Genomic DNA, 16387 nt, shown 5'->3' with positions numbered 1-16387 from the left:
GCAGTTGGGGGGGTGTTATTATTTTTTTCCAGCTGGTGCTGAAGGGAATTCAAAGCAATCTATTACAATCTATTGGCGCCTCTGAGATTTGTCACACGCCCACATCCACGAACTTGTAAATCTGTCTATGCTTGGCTACCCACAGCTTAAATACATGACCTTTCTCACACCCTTTCGAACACCTGCATTTGGAGAGGATACCTAACTTGGCAGAGTAAGAGAGACACACACAGAGAGAGAGCTTCTTACACTGAAATACGGGACAATCCTGTATTATACAGGACAGGCGGCGACCCTGAATTTAGTAGTTATCTATCCGCAGCGGCTCTGCAAGGTCTCACATAGCGTACACTCCCTACCTTGGGACCTTCCCGATGCAAAGCAGATGCTCAACCACTGAGCTACGCTCCTTCCCCTCAAAATAAAGTAAGGCGCTAGTCCACATGGTTCCGAGAAAAGGGGCTGATTGAAGCAGCCGGCTTCTCCCCCGCGTGGCGAGCTGTACCTGCTGCCTGAGCCCTTAGCTGCTCTTCCCCAAACCCGCGCAAGGCAACTCGGCGCGCTCACACGACCACAACTCCCCTCCAAGCGACAACCGTAGAGACGCTACTTACAAGGCCCGGGAGGTCGGAAACCACGGGAGGAGCCCGAGTCGGCCGCGCGCATGCGGCGGAACGAGCGTGGGAGAGGCGACCAATCAGAACTCGGTGTATTAAAAAAAAAGACACGACGCCGAAGCGCATGCGCCAGAGGGCGACGGGAGCTGTAGTTCCGCTTCCGCGTTGCTAAGCAACCGCATTAGGCCGCGCAGGCAGGGAACCAGCCAGCGCGGTCCTTGGCCAGGCTCCGGCTCGCGCGGCCGGAGAGCAGGGGGAGGGCGCGGCCCGTGGCCCCTTGGCAGGTGAGGGGGAAGGAGGAGGAGGAGGAGAGCGGAGCGAAAGGCCAAGAGAAGCTTCAGCACAACGGCCAGAGAGAGAATAAGAGAACAGGCCCCGCCTCTGCCTTTTGGCCCCGCCTTTGTTGCGCTTGCCGGCTTCCGATGCGCATGCGTGCGCTGGTAGCCTGCCTAGAATCGTCGTTGGAAGGTTTCCCCAGGGTCCGACCCACTGCGAGGTTTAAAGCACCCCAAACATATTAAATTGACTTCTTTTTCATGGATTAATTGATGAATTTAAATAACTATGCACATCATCAAACCTTGATATGGGTGCTTAAAAAAAAAGTATAGAGATAGTTTGGTATATACGCTGAACTTAAAATTTAACCACCCACACTTAAAACTGTGTGCTGTCACATGTTACGACAGGCTGTCTGTAATCTTGTCTCTCCCCCCCCCCACTTCTTTTCCAGTTGTTAGAACATACCAGCACATCGAAAACAGCTGGAAAAGGAAATAAATGTGGGTCTCTCCTTGTTGACTCAGCCCCACCATTTTATAATTTGTCTTTCCAGACGGATCGACATAAACATATGATTGGTTCATCTAGCCACTAAACCTTGCGGCCCTGAAATAGATTGCTTTATGCCACGTTCCTAACTGCATTTACTCAAAGGTAAGCTTTAAGAGTGGAAGTGATGTTATTTGTGGAGGATAAGGTTACCTGTGGCTACTAGACAGCTGTGCTCTGCTGTCGAAGGCAGGACTTTGGACTTTTATTATTATGAATTCAATTTTTATATCGCCAGCTATCAAAAGATCCCAGGGCTATGTCCAACATTAAAAACACATTACAGAACACCCATGATAAAAAACATAAAAAGCATACGTACAGACAGCCTAATAAGGCAATAGTCATCATCACAGTCCTCTCCAACACACTTTCCACAGGCTAGAGGTTATTTAGTGGCTAAAGGCCTGGGTAAAGAATAATGTTTTTGTCTGGTGCCTAAAGACATGTAATGATGGCTCTGGGGAGAGTGTTCCACAATCGGGGAGCCACCACAGAAAAGGCCCGGCTCTTGTCACCTTCCAAACTTCTCTGGGATGGGGGATGTAGAGAAGGGCCTCAGATGGCAAGCGGTGGTCCAGGTTGGATTAGCCTTTGGCCTGATCCAGCAGCCAAGCTCGTCTCAGTCGTAAGTATGTCCCACTCATGTTCAGTAGGTGTGTGTGGGGGGGGGGTGTCTATCCACAGGCACAGTGTGCATAGGCTCACAGTCTTTGTTCAGTCCTATATACCCCATCTGACAATAAGAAGGTCTCTTTTTCTCATAACGGGCTTTTAAACTTTGCAGGGCTCTTTACCCCTTTGTTGCAACGGGAGCAACTGAGCCGCTGCCCTCATGGAGGAACGCGACACCTTGATGAGGAAGAGCTTCACAGTGCTGCAGGAAATGAGCAAACGGAAGCAGCGGCAGCAGTCACAGCAGAACAATCCGGTGTGGACTCCTCCATCCAGCGGCAAAACCAGCTCCAGCAAAGCAGGCCAAGCAGTGAGGGAGTACTATGAGAAGCAGGTAGGCAAAGCCTTGATACGAGCAGAATCCTAGCACGAATTTGAAAGGGCCCTGGACATCATTTAGTCCAGCCCTGCCTGCTCAGTGTATGATGCCGTTAACAGCAGAGGTTGCTGATGTGGTGCCTCCTTTTTCGTCTCCTTTGCACCCTCAATTCCTCTCCTTCCCCAGGCTAAGGAACAGCTGGCGAGCCCTACAAGGTCTCCCTACATGCCCGAGGAGGAACTGCGGAAATCCTTCCTCATGCGCCCTGGGTGCCCCAGCTACTGCCACAGAGCTACTTCAACATCTGACCTTGGTAAGGCTCAAGAGGAAGAGGCAGTCTCTGTGGGAGACCAGGGTGGTGTAGTGGGCTGGAGGACAGCTTTCCCCAACCTATGGTTCTCCATCCAGGCACTGCTGGGCTGCAACTCCCATCAGCCCCCAGCCAGCATGGCCAATGGTAAGTAGTGGTGGGAGCTGGGAGTCCAACAACATACGGAAGGCAGCAGGTTCCTCATCCCAGAGTTAGGTGGAGCAATGGGCTGTGTTTTTCTGTGGTGCAGAGATGGGGAACCTCAGCCCAGCACCAAAGATGGCCCTTCAAGCCTCTCTTTGGGGCCTTGGGGACTCTCTCCAGGCTACATCCTGTTCACAGCCCACACCCCTGCTGTGTACCTGCATGTGTGCTTTTGTCTGGCTGAGATGCATCATTGTCCTCTGCTAACATCTCCTTTCCTTTCCCTAGCTAGCAGGACCAGTGGTCAAGGACGATGGGAATTGTAGTCCAAAAACAGTTGGAGGCCCAAGTTTGGGAAACTCTGCCCTAGTCCTACACTCCACCCTCGTCAACACACAGGAAGGATAGAGAGAGGTGGGGGGTGCCTATAGAGACTAGTCTACCGCAAAAGTTTAAATTTATTGCTCCACCCAGTTTTGCCTCTGGCCTCACCCACCACTAGCATGTGGCCCCCCAGAAGGTTGCTGAAAAGGAAATGTGGCCCTTGGGATGAAAAAGGTTCCCCACCCTGCTCTGGGGGCTGCACTCAAGCAGGTGAGATGTGTGCAGTAGCTAGGCGCAAGCAGTCATCAAAGTACTTTAATGAGCACCTTTCCATCCATCATCAATCAAGAAGGCATCCTAACTGAACTCAAGAAAATCTTACTTGAACTGTCAGGATGTTGACGTACATTCCAGATAACCGACTCCTGAGCTTGCTAAGTGCTGTTGTAACCCTAACCTGCCCCTCTTCCATAATCTTCTCACGTCCAAAATGTCTCTTCGGGTGGGCATGAGAACCAGTGGTCCTCCAGGATGTTGCTGGACTTCAGTTCCCACCAGCCTCAACTATCATGGCCAGTGGTCAGGGAAGAGGGGAGTTGTGATCATCCAACAACCTGCTGAGAGCTGAAGGTTTTGTTTTGCTGCATGCTGCATGCTGTCTAAACTGAAAAAGTGGTGCCTCCATTATTGGCGATTTCCATGCACTGTGTGTGTGAAAGACCCATGTAACCGTCTCCTTCCTCCTCCTCCTCCTCCTCCTCCTCCCCCTTCTCCTTGCAGGGAATGAGATAACCAAAGGCCACCTGCCTTGCAACATCAGCACCATAAGTCTGTCCTCCCAGCTCTCCTTGGAAGAACGGAACTTGATACAGTGGTGCCCCGCAAGACGAACGCCTCGCAAGACGGAAAACCCGCTAGACGAAAGGGTTTTCTGTTTTGGAGGCGCTTCGCAAAACGAATTTCCCTATGGGCTTCCTTCGCAAGACGAAAGCTCATAGGGAAATCTACGGGACAGCGGGGAAGCTCCTCCGAAGGCTGGCGGTGGGGAGAAAAGCCCTTCTCCCCAAGCCAGCCTTCGGAAGGCTCCTCCGAAGGCTGGCGGTGGGGAGAAAAGCCCATCTCCCCGCGCCAGCCTTCGGATGCCTGTCCTGAAGACTTGCGGTGGGAGGAGGGTTTTCCTTCCCAACGCCAACATTCAGAATGCTGTTCTGAATGTTGGTGGTGGGGAGGAAAAACCCTCCTCCCACCGCAAGCCCCGGGAACAGAGGAGAAGCGCTGCGCCCCTTCCCCTCTGTTCCCGTACCTGTCCTGAAGGCTTGCGGTGGGGAGAAAAGCCCTTCTCCACACCGCCAGCCTGGCAATCGGTTTCCATAGGAACGCATTAATTGATTTTCAATGCATTCCTATGGGAAACCGTGCTTCGCAAGATGAAAAACTCGCAAGAAGAAAAAACTTGCGGAACGAATTAATTTCGTCTTGCGAGGCACCACTGTACTTCAGAGACCAGATATCTTTGAGTCAAAGAGCTGCCTCAGATGTGAGTGCCTTTGTCTGACTTGCTGGTTCCCACACAGATCCCTCCCCTCCCCTCCCCTCCCCTCCCCTTCCTGCTGCAAACCGGAGTTTACATCTCAGGACTATGCAGGAAGGGGTGTGGGGCAGGCAGCTTTTGCTATGCTTAAACAAAACTGCAGTGCTTTCGTTTCAGCTGCTATAACTTGCCTCTTTTCAGGCAACTGAGCTGGACGATTTCTAGCCTTCCGATGTGCTACATCCCAGGACAGCCTTCTTTTTATAATGGCAATGTATTAAATGTATCGTTAAAGGGCTCCACTATTGCCCGTGGCACCCTGGGTGCTTCCAGACGATTGCTAGACCCGTGTGGGTTTCAGTCGCATCCCAGCAGATTCAGGACTAGCGTCGGAGATGATCCATAGCACTACCTTGACGGTGCCTTTCTCTCCTCCACTCCGTTGCCATTGCGCGCACAGATTGTCCAGCCTCATCTACTCAGAGCATGTCTGCGTTGCCTAAGTGGGAAAGTTTCACCGAGGGCTTCACAGGCGACGTCTACCTGAAAAGCCAAACCCGCAAAGGAAGCAGAATCCCATGGTACATCAGTCTGCTGCAGGAAAAGGTAAGGATGTAACTGTCAAAGCAGCTTGGCAGAGGAAAGGAAGCAGGGAACTGGGCCGTGCAAGGCTTACTGGAAAGCACTGGCACTGGCCAGGCCCATCCTGGTACCCTGGATGCTGAGCATGGGGGGGTCTCATGCCTGTAGTGGAGTGCTTCAGTATAACCACACTGTTGTGATGTTTAAGGCAACTTTACTTGGTCACAGCAGCAGCCTCTGGGGAGAACGCAAAAGTGGAAACTGCAAGCCTATGAATTACGCAGGCTTATATAGAGCCATGCCCTCACCTTAGTTTTACAGGTGCATGGAAACTAAGCCCGTTCTCAGGCGGAAAGCATGCCTGCCATATTGGAGCCTGCTCTCCATCAGACAAACCTTAATACAGCCAGAGTAATAGAGCTATCCTTCTGTAGTTACAGGTTTTTATACCATGTGTAGGCTATTTATCAAAGCATATACAGTTCTACAATTTCCACTACGTGCCCTTCCAGGGAGGCACCCGAAAGTGGGCCTTCTGGTCCAGGTCAATGGATCTGAGTAGGTTCAACACCAGGAGAAGCGCTCTGAAAGATATAGGGGTCCTGAACTACACGGGCCTTTATAGACCCAAGTCGGCATGATGAATTGGGGCTTGGGAACATACAGCTGATGGAAAGATCTCTGGCTCCTGGAGATTGTCTGCCTGTCAGAGTAAAAAATATTGGGCTACATCAGTAGTCTTCCTTGTATCTGAACATGGCTGTCTTCCCTCCCTACCCCATATAACAGTCAAGGGCACCTGTTTTCAGCTCGAGGCCACATTCCCTTGTGGAGAGCCTTCTGCGGGGCCCGCATGCCAGCAGGGGGCACAGCCGGAGGGGGAAAGTAGGCAGGGCAGCGGGGGCAGCTCTTTCCCTTTGCACAGCAGCCTACATTCCAGCAGGGCTTCTATACAGAAGCATCCATTTCTCCATACTCTGCCAAGGCAAGGAAGAGGCATGAACCGAGCTCTGGAGCACCTTCCAGCCAGGCAGAAACTCTCCAGGAGGGCATAGAGAAGGGCCAGTAAGGGGGAATGGCCGAGGAGTGCTGCAAGGGCCAGGAAGAGCAGCCTGGGCGGCTGCATTTGGCCTGTAACCTGAGGTTCCCCACCCTTGCCATGTCAATGGACAAAGTGTTGATTGCCCTGGTGGGGCACCCATGTCATGCAACTGTAGGAAGTGTCTTTGAGGTCTCAACCTGGCTGTTCCCATATCTCCCCCCCCCCCGCCCCCCAGGATACAACTTTGCAAAAGATGGAAGCGGAACTCGTCCGCAAGGATGACGTGATCTCAGTCCTCCGGGAGGAGCTGGAAGTGATGCAGAAGCAGCTGGAGCAGGCCCAGCAGGGGGGTGAGCTCGCCCCAGTGCAGAGACCCGCCCAGAAGGTTGGCCCAGTCCTTCTTCTCTTTTTCTTCATCTACTGCCTTTCTGTCCTGCTTTTCCTCTAAGGAGCTGAGATTGGCGTATACGTGGTTCTCCCCTGCTCCACATTTTACTCTCACAACAGCCCTGCGTGGTAGGTTCAGCTGAGAGGCTGAGGCTAGCTCAGGGTTAACTAGCAGGCTTCACACCGAAGTGGGGATCTGAACCCGGGTCTCCCGGGTCCTAGTTTGGCACATGAACCACTGTTTTTTAAATTTTCATTTCAACAATTTGCATGTCGCTTAACCGCTATACAGTAAGACTAAATGTGAGTTAAAACTATGAAATCAGCGTTCACTTGAACAACCTGCTGAGATAATCTTTGGAAAAGAAAAAATTCAGGAAGCACTGGACATTCAACAGGCCTGCCTGACCTCAACCGGAAGGGAGTGCCACAAAAATGGGATCCAAGGCACTGAACACAGAGAGGCTCCTAGTGGATACGAGCCATGGGGGACCACTGGCAGCTACCTCATTTCAGGGTGTTGGACTGGATAATCCCCATGGTCCCTTCCAACCCTACAATTCTATGATTCTCTGATTCCTGCATTGCGGAGGGTTGGACTAGATGACTCACGAGGTCCCTTGCAACTCTGCAGTTCTATGAAAAGAAGGATCCCGAACCACACGACACTACATTGGCTGTCTGTGTGTAATTCTGTAAGCCTCTATATGTGCCAGGGGCTCTTACTTTGCAATCCAACTAAAGGGAGAGCAGGGCAAGTGAATGCACAGCCTCTGTGCTAATGGCAAATGCTTGGAGATATGCTTGGTGGATTCGCCCTCAGTGGTGGCTGGTGCCTATAGGGATTGGTAGGCCTGGAGGCCAACAGTAGGTGGCGCCAAAGCCAGTGGCAGGCACAGCCAGAGTCAATGGCAGGCAGAGTCCCTATGCTTCCTATGCTTTGCATCCTCTGTGCCCAGTATTTCCTACAACAGTTCTGAGATAACCTTGCAAGTTCTAGCAGCATTTCCCCAAGTTACTGGAGGGCTGCGCCCTCAGTTTCCAGCTTCATCGCCTTCTGAATCTTTTATCCCTCTCCTTAAAAGGAACCGGAAGAAAAACTTACGGTGCAAGTGAGTGACCCAAACCTGCGCAGGCGAGGTGTCTCTCTGCCGGTCCTTATGAAGCAGAAGAGCATCCCGGAAGAATTTCGGCAGGAATTGGAGCGGTTGAAATTGGAGCTGGCCCAGACAGATAAACAGGTGGATTCCAAGATGGCTCGCCTTAGCAAGACGCTGCTGAAGGATCAGAATGAACTGGAGCAGCTGGAGAAAGAGGTGAGCCCAAAGGCCAGTCGGGGAGAAATTTGTCTACACTTGTAGCAAATTCGTTTCCCAAGCTCTGGTGTCCATAGAGCCGAAACAGCACCGTCCACACAAAAGAGGAAAAGTTTCTGCAGGTATGGGGAACACACAAAGATTTGCAGAAGTACAGAATGTCTATGGGGCTGGGCAGAACCCTGCCCCCTCCCCAAGCTAGAGATGGGCACCCTTTGACCTATGGTTCAGTTGTGGCCCCCACGATTGCCTACCTGGCCCTTGGGAGTCCCTTTCCCTTGCTATCCTGCAGAAAGTGAGTAAAAGGTCTAATCCAGGCAGGGAAAATGGAGGAAGAAGGGGAAATATTTGAGTAGAGGAACCTAGCAGAGGCCAGTTTCCTCATTTTCCAGTTGTAAATTTGGTTCTGCACATTTCTACAGCAATTTGCACTTTTGAAGGAGAAAAAAAACCCCAACAACCCCTAAATTCTCATGAGAATTCACCAGTATTTTAGTGTGGATTTCTCCTAATATACCCTTTTTTGGGGGGGGGGTGCAGTTTCCCCTACTATAATGCATTTTTGAATGCTGTTTTCAGTAAGGTATGCATTTCTATGCAAATATTCTCCTTAGGGTGTGCATATTTTGCATGCTTTTCTTGCTTGGAGAGCTGCAGTACAAAATTTGGAGAAGTGCAGATTTCAAAGGCTAATTGTGTTCCAGCTCACGTGTTGCTTTGAGAAGTACGGATTGGGTAGTTTCCTGTTAAAACGCGAACGAAATTGGCTTTCTCCCATGCCCTTACTATGGCATCCCAGTCTTTCTTTGCGCTCTCTCTGCACAGTACTCTGAAATACAGGAAAAGGTACGCTTGGAGGGCGAGGAAGAGATGCGTGTGGAAAGTGGGTCTTACAAAGAAGTGCATACGAAAGAATCGGAAGAGGAGCTCCTTTTTAGCAAGCTTCTCGAGTTCCAGAGGATGAACGACAAGCTGTACGACGAGCTGCAGAAAGTGAAATTCGATTATGACATGGCCACAGGTAACTTTGGAAAGCTGAGATGGTTTTATATATATATATATATATATATATATATGGAAATGGGTTGGCTAATATTTTCCTTGGGGAACCAAGAGTCACCCCTTCTGGAGGCAACCTCACATTGTAGGCACTGATTGAAATGGAACTAAGGTGAGGCCACTGAGAAACAAGAGGGAGTTGTGAGCATGCTCAGTGGAACCCTGAGGTTAGTTGAAATGCAAAACAATCATTTTGGAATCCTAAGCGGGTGACCTCCTCAAGAGCCCAATGAGAGCTGAGCGTGCCCAGCAACCATGGATTGCTGAGTGTTGGTTGGAAATAGAAAAGGAAACCAGGGAATGGGGAATGGAAAATGGAATGGAGTTTCCTGGGATTGGGCATGGTAGCCCATTGAAAAAAGAAAAGAAAACCAGGGCACAGGGAAGGGAATGGAGTTTCCTGGGATTGGGATTGGTTGTCCATTGGACGAGAGCATGCCTGCAAGAAGGCAAAAACAAAACCAGCAACATTGGTTTGCAGGTCCCTCTCTTGTTAATTCAGAGGGTTCATGCTAGTGGAGAGTTTCTGGCGATCCATACTGGGTGGCCTCGATCACATTCACGGGCTTTTCTTTTGATTCCCTAGGCGCGATATCTTCCTTGCAAAGGCAGCTATCCTTTCAGGCATCCCAGCTCAGGAAAGCTCACGCAGAACGAGAATCATTGCAGAAGGAGCTGAGGGAGCGGGGAGCTCAGCTGGAAGCCATGTCTAATAAAGTATGTTGATTGGGGGGTTTACACAGTTCTGCTGGGTTTGGATTGCGGGGAAGGCTGAGAATTCTTTAAATTTTTTAAGGCGTGCTCTTAAATAGCTGAATGCATGAGATGGTGAGGAGGGGGCCAGTTTCTCAGTGGTTGAGCACCTGCTTTCTGTAAGGAAGGTCTCCACTCCAGGACACTTTTAAAGATGTAGGGAATTCAAATTAATTTGATGTGAATTTGTTACAAATTAAGAATCGAATGGAAAACAACTACGGAGTGGGAATGATTAAGTTTTTTATATACACAGATGGAGGGAAATGAAGGTTTTGTTTCAGAAATAATAATTAATGGGTTAATGTGGATTGATAAACGGATGAGCAATCCTCACTTCATAACATTGGAAATGTTAACTAATGTACAAGCAGGAATTGACAAATGAATGGACAAGTACAAAAGGGGGAAATTGTGAATTAGAGATAATTATGAAATATAAGCAGCAATAAGGGTTAATTATTGGTACATCTGGGAAGCCATTATTTATTTATTTTTTAAAAAGTTGTACAGTGATACCTCGGGTTATGAACTTAATTCGTTCTGGAGGTCAGTTCTTAACCTGAAACTGTTCTTAACCTGAGGTACCACTTTAGCTAATGGGGCCTCCCACTGCTGCTGCGCAATTTCTGTTCTTATCCTGAAGCAAAGTTCTTAACCCGAGGTACTATTTCTGAGTTAGCAGAGTCTGTAACCTGAAGCATCTGTAACCCGAGGTACCACTGTTTTAAAGTTGTTTAATTCATCATGGATTTGTAAAAATAGATAAAAATTAACTGGAGAAAGAGAAGGTATCCAGTTCAATCCCCGCTATCTCCAGATAAGGATTTGGAACAGCCTCCTCTCTGAAACCCTGGGCAGCCACTGGCATTCATGCAGCCAATCCTGAGCTAGTTGGACCAGTAGTCTGACTCAGCCTAAGAGAACTTCCTAGGTCCCTGAGAGGGCTGAGAGAATGGATTGCTCCCTCTACATGTTTCTAGCAGGTTTGCTGCTAAGATCTTCATGGCCTTATGGTGAGATGGCAGGTCTGTGGCTGGCTGGAGGTTCACGTGGCACTTGGAGGAAGTTGCCATGGCTTAGTGGTAGAGCATCCGCTTTGCAAGCAGAATTCTCCTGGGTTCAATCCCCAGCATCTCCAGGCAGTGCTGGAAAGGTCCCCAGCCCGAGATCCTGCAGAGCTGCTGGCAGATGGGAGTAGACATAAGGACGTACCAAGGGCCCTGCTCTTGCATCAGGCCGGTGGTCCATTTTGTCCAGCATCCTGTTCTCACAGGGGCCCAAACCACCAGAGCACTCCTTCCCTCCTGTGGTTTCCAGCAACTGGTCTTCCAGTAGCATTCCTGCCTCCCAACTACGGAGGCAGAGCATGGCCATTGTGGCTAGGATCCATGGACAGCCTTCTCCATGAATTGGTCTAACCGTAAATCATGGGTCGGCAGCCATCGCTACCTCCTGTGGGAGCGAATTCTGCAGTTGAAGTCATCAAGGCAATACTGAGTTAGATGCAGCTGTGCTCTGGCTGAGTCTCAGGAAGCTGCTTCCTGTCTTCTTACGGGCTGTACCTTCCAGCTGGGATTTCCGCCGGGCCGTGAACATACTCAAGGGAGCCCTTTCTCATGCTTGCCTTTTTATTTTAGTTTAGCAACTTGAGAGAGGAGAGGAAGCACGAAGAAATGATGGGCTCCATCGAGAGAGAGAATTACAGTCTCAGGCAGGTGAGTTGCTGCTCCCTGCCAGTAGGGAGGGCGAATATCTCAGTTTGGGTTTCTCTCATTTTTCCCGGTCTTCTCCACATTTCCACATCAGTTTGCATTTTTTGTGTGTGTCGGGGGTGGCGGGGAGTCCTCATGAACTTCCTCAGCATTTCCGTTTGAATTTCTCCTAATATGTCCATTGTTGCATGCATTTTCCTCTAATTTGAGGCATTTTAAAATTATATTTCCCCATATATATGCATTTGCAGGTGCGCTGCACCCTAGCGTATGCATTTCCCCCCACACCTTACCTGTCTGGGGAACTGCACTGGAAAATTTGGGGAAGTGTGAATTTCAGTGGCTGGACTGTGCTTCAGTTCATTTCTTGTTGCAGAAAGAGCAAATCAGGTGGCTTTGCCACTAAATGCAAACTGAATCCACAAAGCAGGTTCCTAAGTTCTAATTGTGGGTCTCCAATGTGGTGCCCATGGGCACCAGTGTGCTTGCCTGTAATTCCTAAGGCACCTGCAAAAGAGACTGAGCTTTTCGTGCGCCATTCCTGTTTCTCCAGCCTCAGCCTCTCTTACATTCAAGCCATTATTCTGTTTTGTTTTTTGCTTTATTAATTACTACATTTCTATCCCACTTGTCCTCCAAGGAGCCCAAGGTGCTGTATACATGTCTCCCTCTCTCCACTTTTTTCCTACCTTTGAGGTAGGTTAGACTGAGAGATAATGATTGGCCCAAGATGTCCCACGACAGCAGCCATCTTCTGATATGCCGTGCCCCCACAGCAGCCATTTTGCACTCTCCTCTCACATTTTAATTATTGTTGCACACAGTGTTTGGCTGGAGAAAAATTCGGTGCAGTGTGGATTTTCAAAGGATAGCTGCGTTTCGGTTTGTTTCTTAGTCCGGGAACTGCAAATTAGGTAGTTTCCCATTAGAAAGCAGACCAAATCAAAACCTCCATCCTTACTCTTAGTTACCAGTTCTATCTTTCTCCTCTCCTGCCACGCAGGACCTCGCTGATGTGGAATCTAAACTAACTGACAAGAGCCAGATGATGGATGACTTGCAGAGCAACGTCAACCGGCTCCAGGCCGAGCTGTTACTGAATCAGCACCATGTTGGGAACGAGCTGAGCCGGCAGAACGACCTGCAGAGGCAGCTGGAGATCTTGCAGCGGGCAGAGGTGCAAACCAGAGTCACTCTGGTGACCATCAGTGCCAGGGTAATCTTCTCCACAGATCGCAGGGCTTCTTCAACCACTACTACCACCCCTGTTATTGCTATTATGTCCTTGTTATTACCGTTATTACCATTTGCATTTCTTATCAACCCTTCACCACAGCAGTGCAAAAATATGCTACTAAACTCAGTTAAAACAAAGGCTGTTGGTCCATCTAGCTGAGTATTGTCTACACCAGGGCTTCCCAAACTTGGATCTCCAGCTGTTTTTGAACTACAGTCCCCATCATCTCTGACCACTGGTCCTGCTAGCTAGATATGATGGGAGCTGTTGTCCAAAAACAGCTGGAGACCCAAGTTTGGGAAACCCTGGTTTATGTTGACTGGCAGAGGCTCTCCAGGAGTTTTGTGCCCAGTGCAACCTGCCAGGGATTGAACCCAAGACCTTCTCTGTTTAATGCATGCTTGCATGCTTACATGCATATGCGCATGTAATGTTATGAATGTACGTTTATGTCTACACACAGGCCCAAAGTATTTTCACTAGTACCTCAGGAACAGAACTGAATTCTGTCGGTCTGCAAAACGGCAGCAGCTCCCCGAGTCTGGTGGTTGGTGCCCATTGGAGCTGGTGGGGAGGCAGGACGTGGCACCAGAGCCAGTGACAGCTGCAGCCACTGCCAGTGGCAAGCAGAGCCAGATCTAGTTTTGACTGCATCCTCCTTTCTGCAACACAAGGGCAACGCTAGGGCTAAGGAGAAGGAATTGGACAGCCAGGGCAATCCACAGGGCTGGATGTAAGCAAGAAGGCAGGCAGGTGGGGGGGGGGGTGAGCTGCTTATTGTGGGGCTGTACCCCATTTGCCCCTCTTCTGCTTCCCAGAGTTCCTTGGGGTAAGCCATGCTATTTTAAATGGATAAAAATCTGAATTGAAGTTTCTAGTGCTCTTTGAAAGATGGAAACAAATCAAAAATTTGAAAATGGCATGAAACATGGCTCTTGCAAATGAGTAACCGAGAATCCTGGCCGCTTCCAGAATGTCCCTGTTTCAGGGGTGCGATTCAGTCACGTGCTGGGAAATCCAGATTGTGCAACTCAGGTGGATTTGGTGTTCTTGTGCAATAAACCCACTTCCGGGGGGAAACCAGACCTTTTGCTGTAAGGAAAGTGACAGGGATATCCACTGGAAAGTGAGCGATAAGGACTGCTTGGTGCAATGTCATTCAACCTTCTCCCAAAGAAATCAGAATAAGCAATGGTCCTACTGGGGATCTTTGTGCACGTGTATCAGGACGAATGTAGACTGGTTGCCTGGGAGAGACCTCTGCCTCACTGCATTAGCTTTGATTCTAAGGAATGACATTCTCTAATTTTTGAACTAAGGCACTGTCCACTTCATTCCCCCGCCCTTCTTTTCACTGAAAGTTTGAAAGGTTTCGGAGCAGAATCATCCAGGCAACTTACAGCACCCCTGGCATCAAGTTTCCCCAGGCCGAACTCACAGACGATGAAGTTTTAGAGTCCTTACAGGTAAAAGTAACCATGTGGAAGTCAGATTGTCACTGTGGCCGCAATGCAGAAGCGGGATGGGGGAATGGAATAGCTGCCTCCATTTCTAACAGAAAGCTCCTCTGTGGATCTGTCTTCCAGAAAATAATAACAGAGCGTCTAGACTTTTACCAGTTGCTGAAACAGAAAGGGGTGAAAGTCCCAGCTCTGGGCGCCGCCGAACCGCTCCCTCCAATCACTACCTCGAAGAAAAAGACTTCCAGCAGATAGAGATTTGAAAGCTAAAGTCTCTCCTCTTCACATTCTTTCCTAACTGGGGCTTGATCCATTCTTGTTCATCTTTTATAATTCCTTTTCCTGACTCCAATTAAATGATTGCACGTAATGTTTCGTTTTTCTCTCTGACCCACTTGCCGCTTCCTCTTATCTGCAAGAAACCTGCTCCTACTAGTGGTGGAAGTTGCTCATAATTTGCATTACCACCGAAGCAGTCATGTCATATCGTCACAATACAGCTTGAAGACTCAGCAGTAGCAACTACTTCCAAAACCACGTTATTTAATTTTATTGCTAGGGGCCTCGTACCTCGTGTTGTGCAGGAATTCTAAGACACACACACACAAAAATCAGTGCAGTTTTTAAATCAGTGGTTGAAATCAGTGCAGGGTTCAGTCCTCCATTGTGATTCCAAAGGTGTCTGGCTGTATCCAGACATGGAAGAAAACTTGCTCCTTGATCTCAGGAACCATCGTGCCAAATTTGTGACAGTACCTTAAGAGGTGGCTAAATGAACAGACAAGCAACTTTCCAAAATATATAGCAGTCTGCATTCATGGCATAACCTTGTGGCAAGAAATTCTGTAAGTTTTAACTGTGCCTCAATCTGACGCAAGTGTAAAAATTGCTCAGGAGTAACTGTTCAGATGAGATATATTTATAGGGTTGTATCCAGTTAAATCCTAATCGGAGCAGACCCACTGAAACGAATGGATCTGTTAGTCATATCCATTAATTTCAGTGAGTCTGCTATTGAGTAGGACTAACGTTGGGTCCCACCCTTGACATTGATGGAATAAATATCAATAGGAGGCCAGGTCATTATCTGTGTTCAGTAAGGCACAAATAAATGCACATTTGCTCTATTCCGTGACAAGAAACACACATTTCAGCCTTCCGGATTCTTAATTGGTGCCCAGATCCAAACATCAACAAAAACCACTGCCACCCCACTTGGGAACCCTCATGCAAAGTTTGGTGGCAATATCTCAGGAGGCGGTATGAACTCATGCCAAAAAATGGGTGAAGTCACACCCAAAATGTTTCAGTACGCTATGGTAATTCCAAATGGCGCCTGGAGTTCAAACATCAATGCATGCCTCATCTTAGAAACCTTCGTCCCAAGGTTGGCAATGGTATCTCGAGAGGTGGCCAAACCTATCCCAGAAAACGGGAAAAGTCACGCCAAAGTGATGTTTCGTTCTGCCACCTTGAATCAAAATGGCGCACAGCATCCAAGCATTAATGTAGACGGCTGTCCCCACCTCTGAACAAACTACATTTCCTTTGTTGTTTTGAAAATAAATTATATTAAATAATAAAATTATTAATAAATTTTAATAAATATCTTTTTTAAAAAACTGCATTTCCTTGGATTCCTGGGGAGAGAAACTGTGATTGTTTTAAATGATATAATACTGCTTTAAACGTTTAGCACAGCTGGGACCTAGGAAATGAGTGATGTTTTAATTTCTCCTGGGATTTGGGGGCAGATACAAATTTGGTGTGACCTGGGTATGGCCTAGAAAGAGTCTCAAGGGCCATACAGAGAGGCCTGGGGAAGGAGGGGCGCTGTGTCTTGGGTCTGAGATTACCCATCCCTGGAATAGATCCAGTTAGCCGGAAGTCTCGCTGCACCTGTTTTAGGGTCGACGATCAGCTCAAGCCTGCCTGGGGCCTCCCCTTTGCCCCACGTGAACAAGGTGCCCTGCTAAGGGGATCACTTGCACATCACCCAAAAGGAGGAAAGGGATTTGCCAGGAAAGGGAGGGCACAGATTTGCCTATACTTTTCATAGGCTAATTGATATGAATAGACGATAGA

The 16387-nt window shown here is 48.8% G+C and overlaps 3 protein-coding genes across 3 annotated transcripts; all 3 read left to right on the top strand.

Moving 5' to 3' along the window:
- Positions 1-619: 619 nt before the first annotated feature.
- Positions 620-4218, top strand: LOC308579464 (uncharacterized protein; the record flags this gene model as incomplete). The annotated part of the gene is made up of 5 exons (XM_081213997.1): positions 620-901; positions 1453-1553; positions 2236-2457; positions 2629-2755; positions 4001-4218. The coding sequence occupies exons 3-5, from the start codon at positions 2284-2286 to the stop codon at positions 4216-4218; spliced, it is 519 nt and encodes a 172-aa protein (XP_081070123.1). The 5' UTR covers positions 620-901; positions 1453-1553; positions 2236-2283.
- Positions 4219-4723: 505 nt separating this feature from the next.
- LOC308579459 (coiled-coil domain-containing protein 27-like) lies at positions 4724-12477 on the top strand (the record flags this gene model as incomplete). Its single annotated transcript, XM_081213996.1, has 8 exons — positions 4724-4757; positions 5212-5357; positions 6611-6760; positions 7848-8078; positions 8904-9099; positions 9724-9854; positions 11531-11608; positions 12430-12477. The coding sequence occupies exons 2-8, from the start codon at positions 5238-5240 to the stop codon at positions 12475-12477; spliced, it is 954 nt and encodes a 317-aa protein (XP_081070122.1). The 5' UTR covers positions 4724-4757; positions 5212-5237.
- Positions 12478-12607: 130 nt separating this feature from the next.
- On the top strand, positions 12608-16387 carry LOC308579456 (coiled-coil domain-containing protein 27-like). The gene is made up of 4 exons (XM_081213995.1): positions 12608-12821; positions 14204-14308; positions 14429-14599; positions 15292-16387. The coding sequence occupies exons 1-3, from the start codon at positions 12651-12653 to the stop codon at positions 14555-14557; spliced, it is 405 nt and encodes a 134-aa protein (XP_081070121.1). The 5' UTR covers positions 12608-12650; the 3' UTR covers positions 14558-14599; positions 15292-16387.

The sequence above is a fragment of the Podarcis bocagei genome (assembly GCF_964188305.1).
Source record: "Podarcis bocagei genome assembly, contig: HAP1_SCAFFOLD_44, whole genome shotgun sequence".
NCBI classification, from domain to species: Eukaryota; Metazoa; Chordata; class Lepidosauria; order Squamata; family Lacertidae; genus Podarcis; species Podarcis bocagei.
Note: the sequence above shows the minus strand (reverse complement) of the source record. Positions and strands in the feature narration are given on the sequence as shown.

Bases quoted from the DNA above. Each gene is read 5' to 3' on its own strand.
- LOC308579456 (XM_081213995.1), top strand. From the start codon at position 12,651: ATGATGGATGACTTGCAGAGCAACGTCAACCGGCTCCAGGCCGAGCTG. The intron at 12,822-14,203 runs GTAATCTTCTCC...TTTCACTGAAAG, and splicing joins TGGTGACCATCAGTGCCAGG to TTTGAAAGGTTTCGGAGCAG. The intron at 14,309-14,428 runs GTAAAAGTAACC...TCTGTCTTCCAG, and splicing joins AAGTTTTAGAGTCCTTACAG to AAAATAATAACAGAGCGTCT.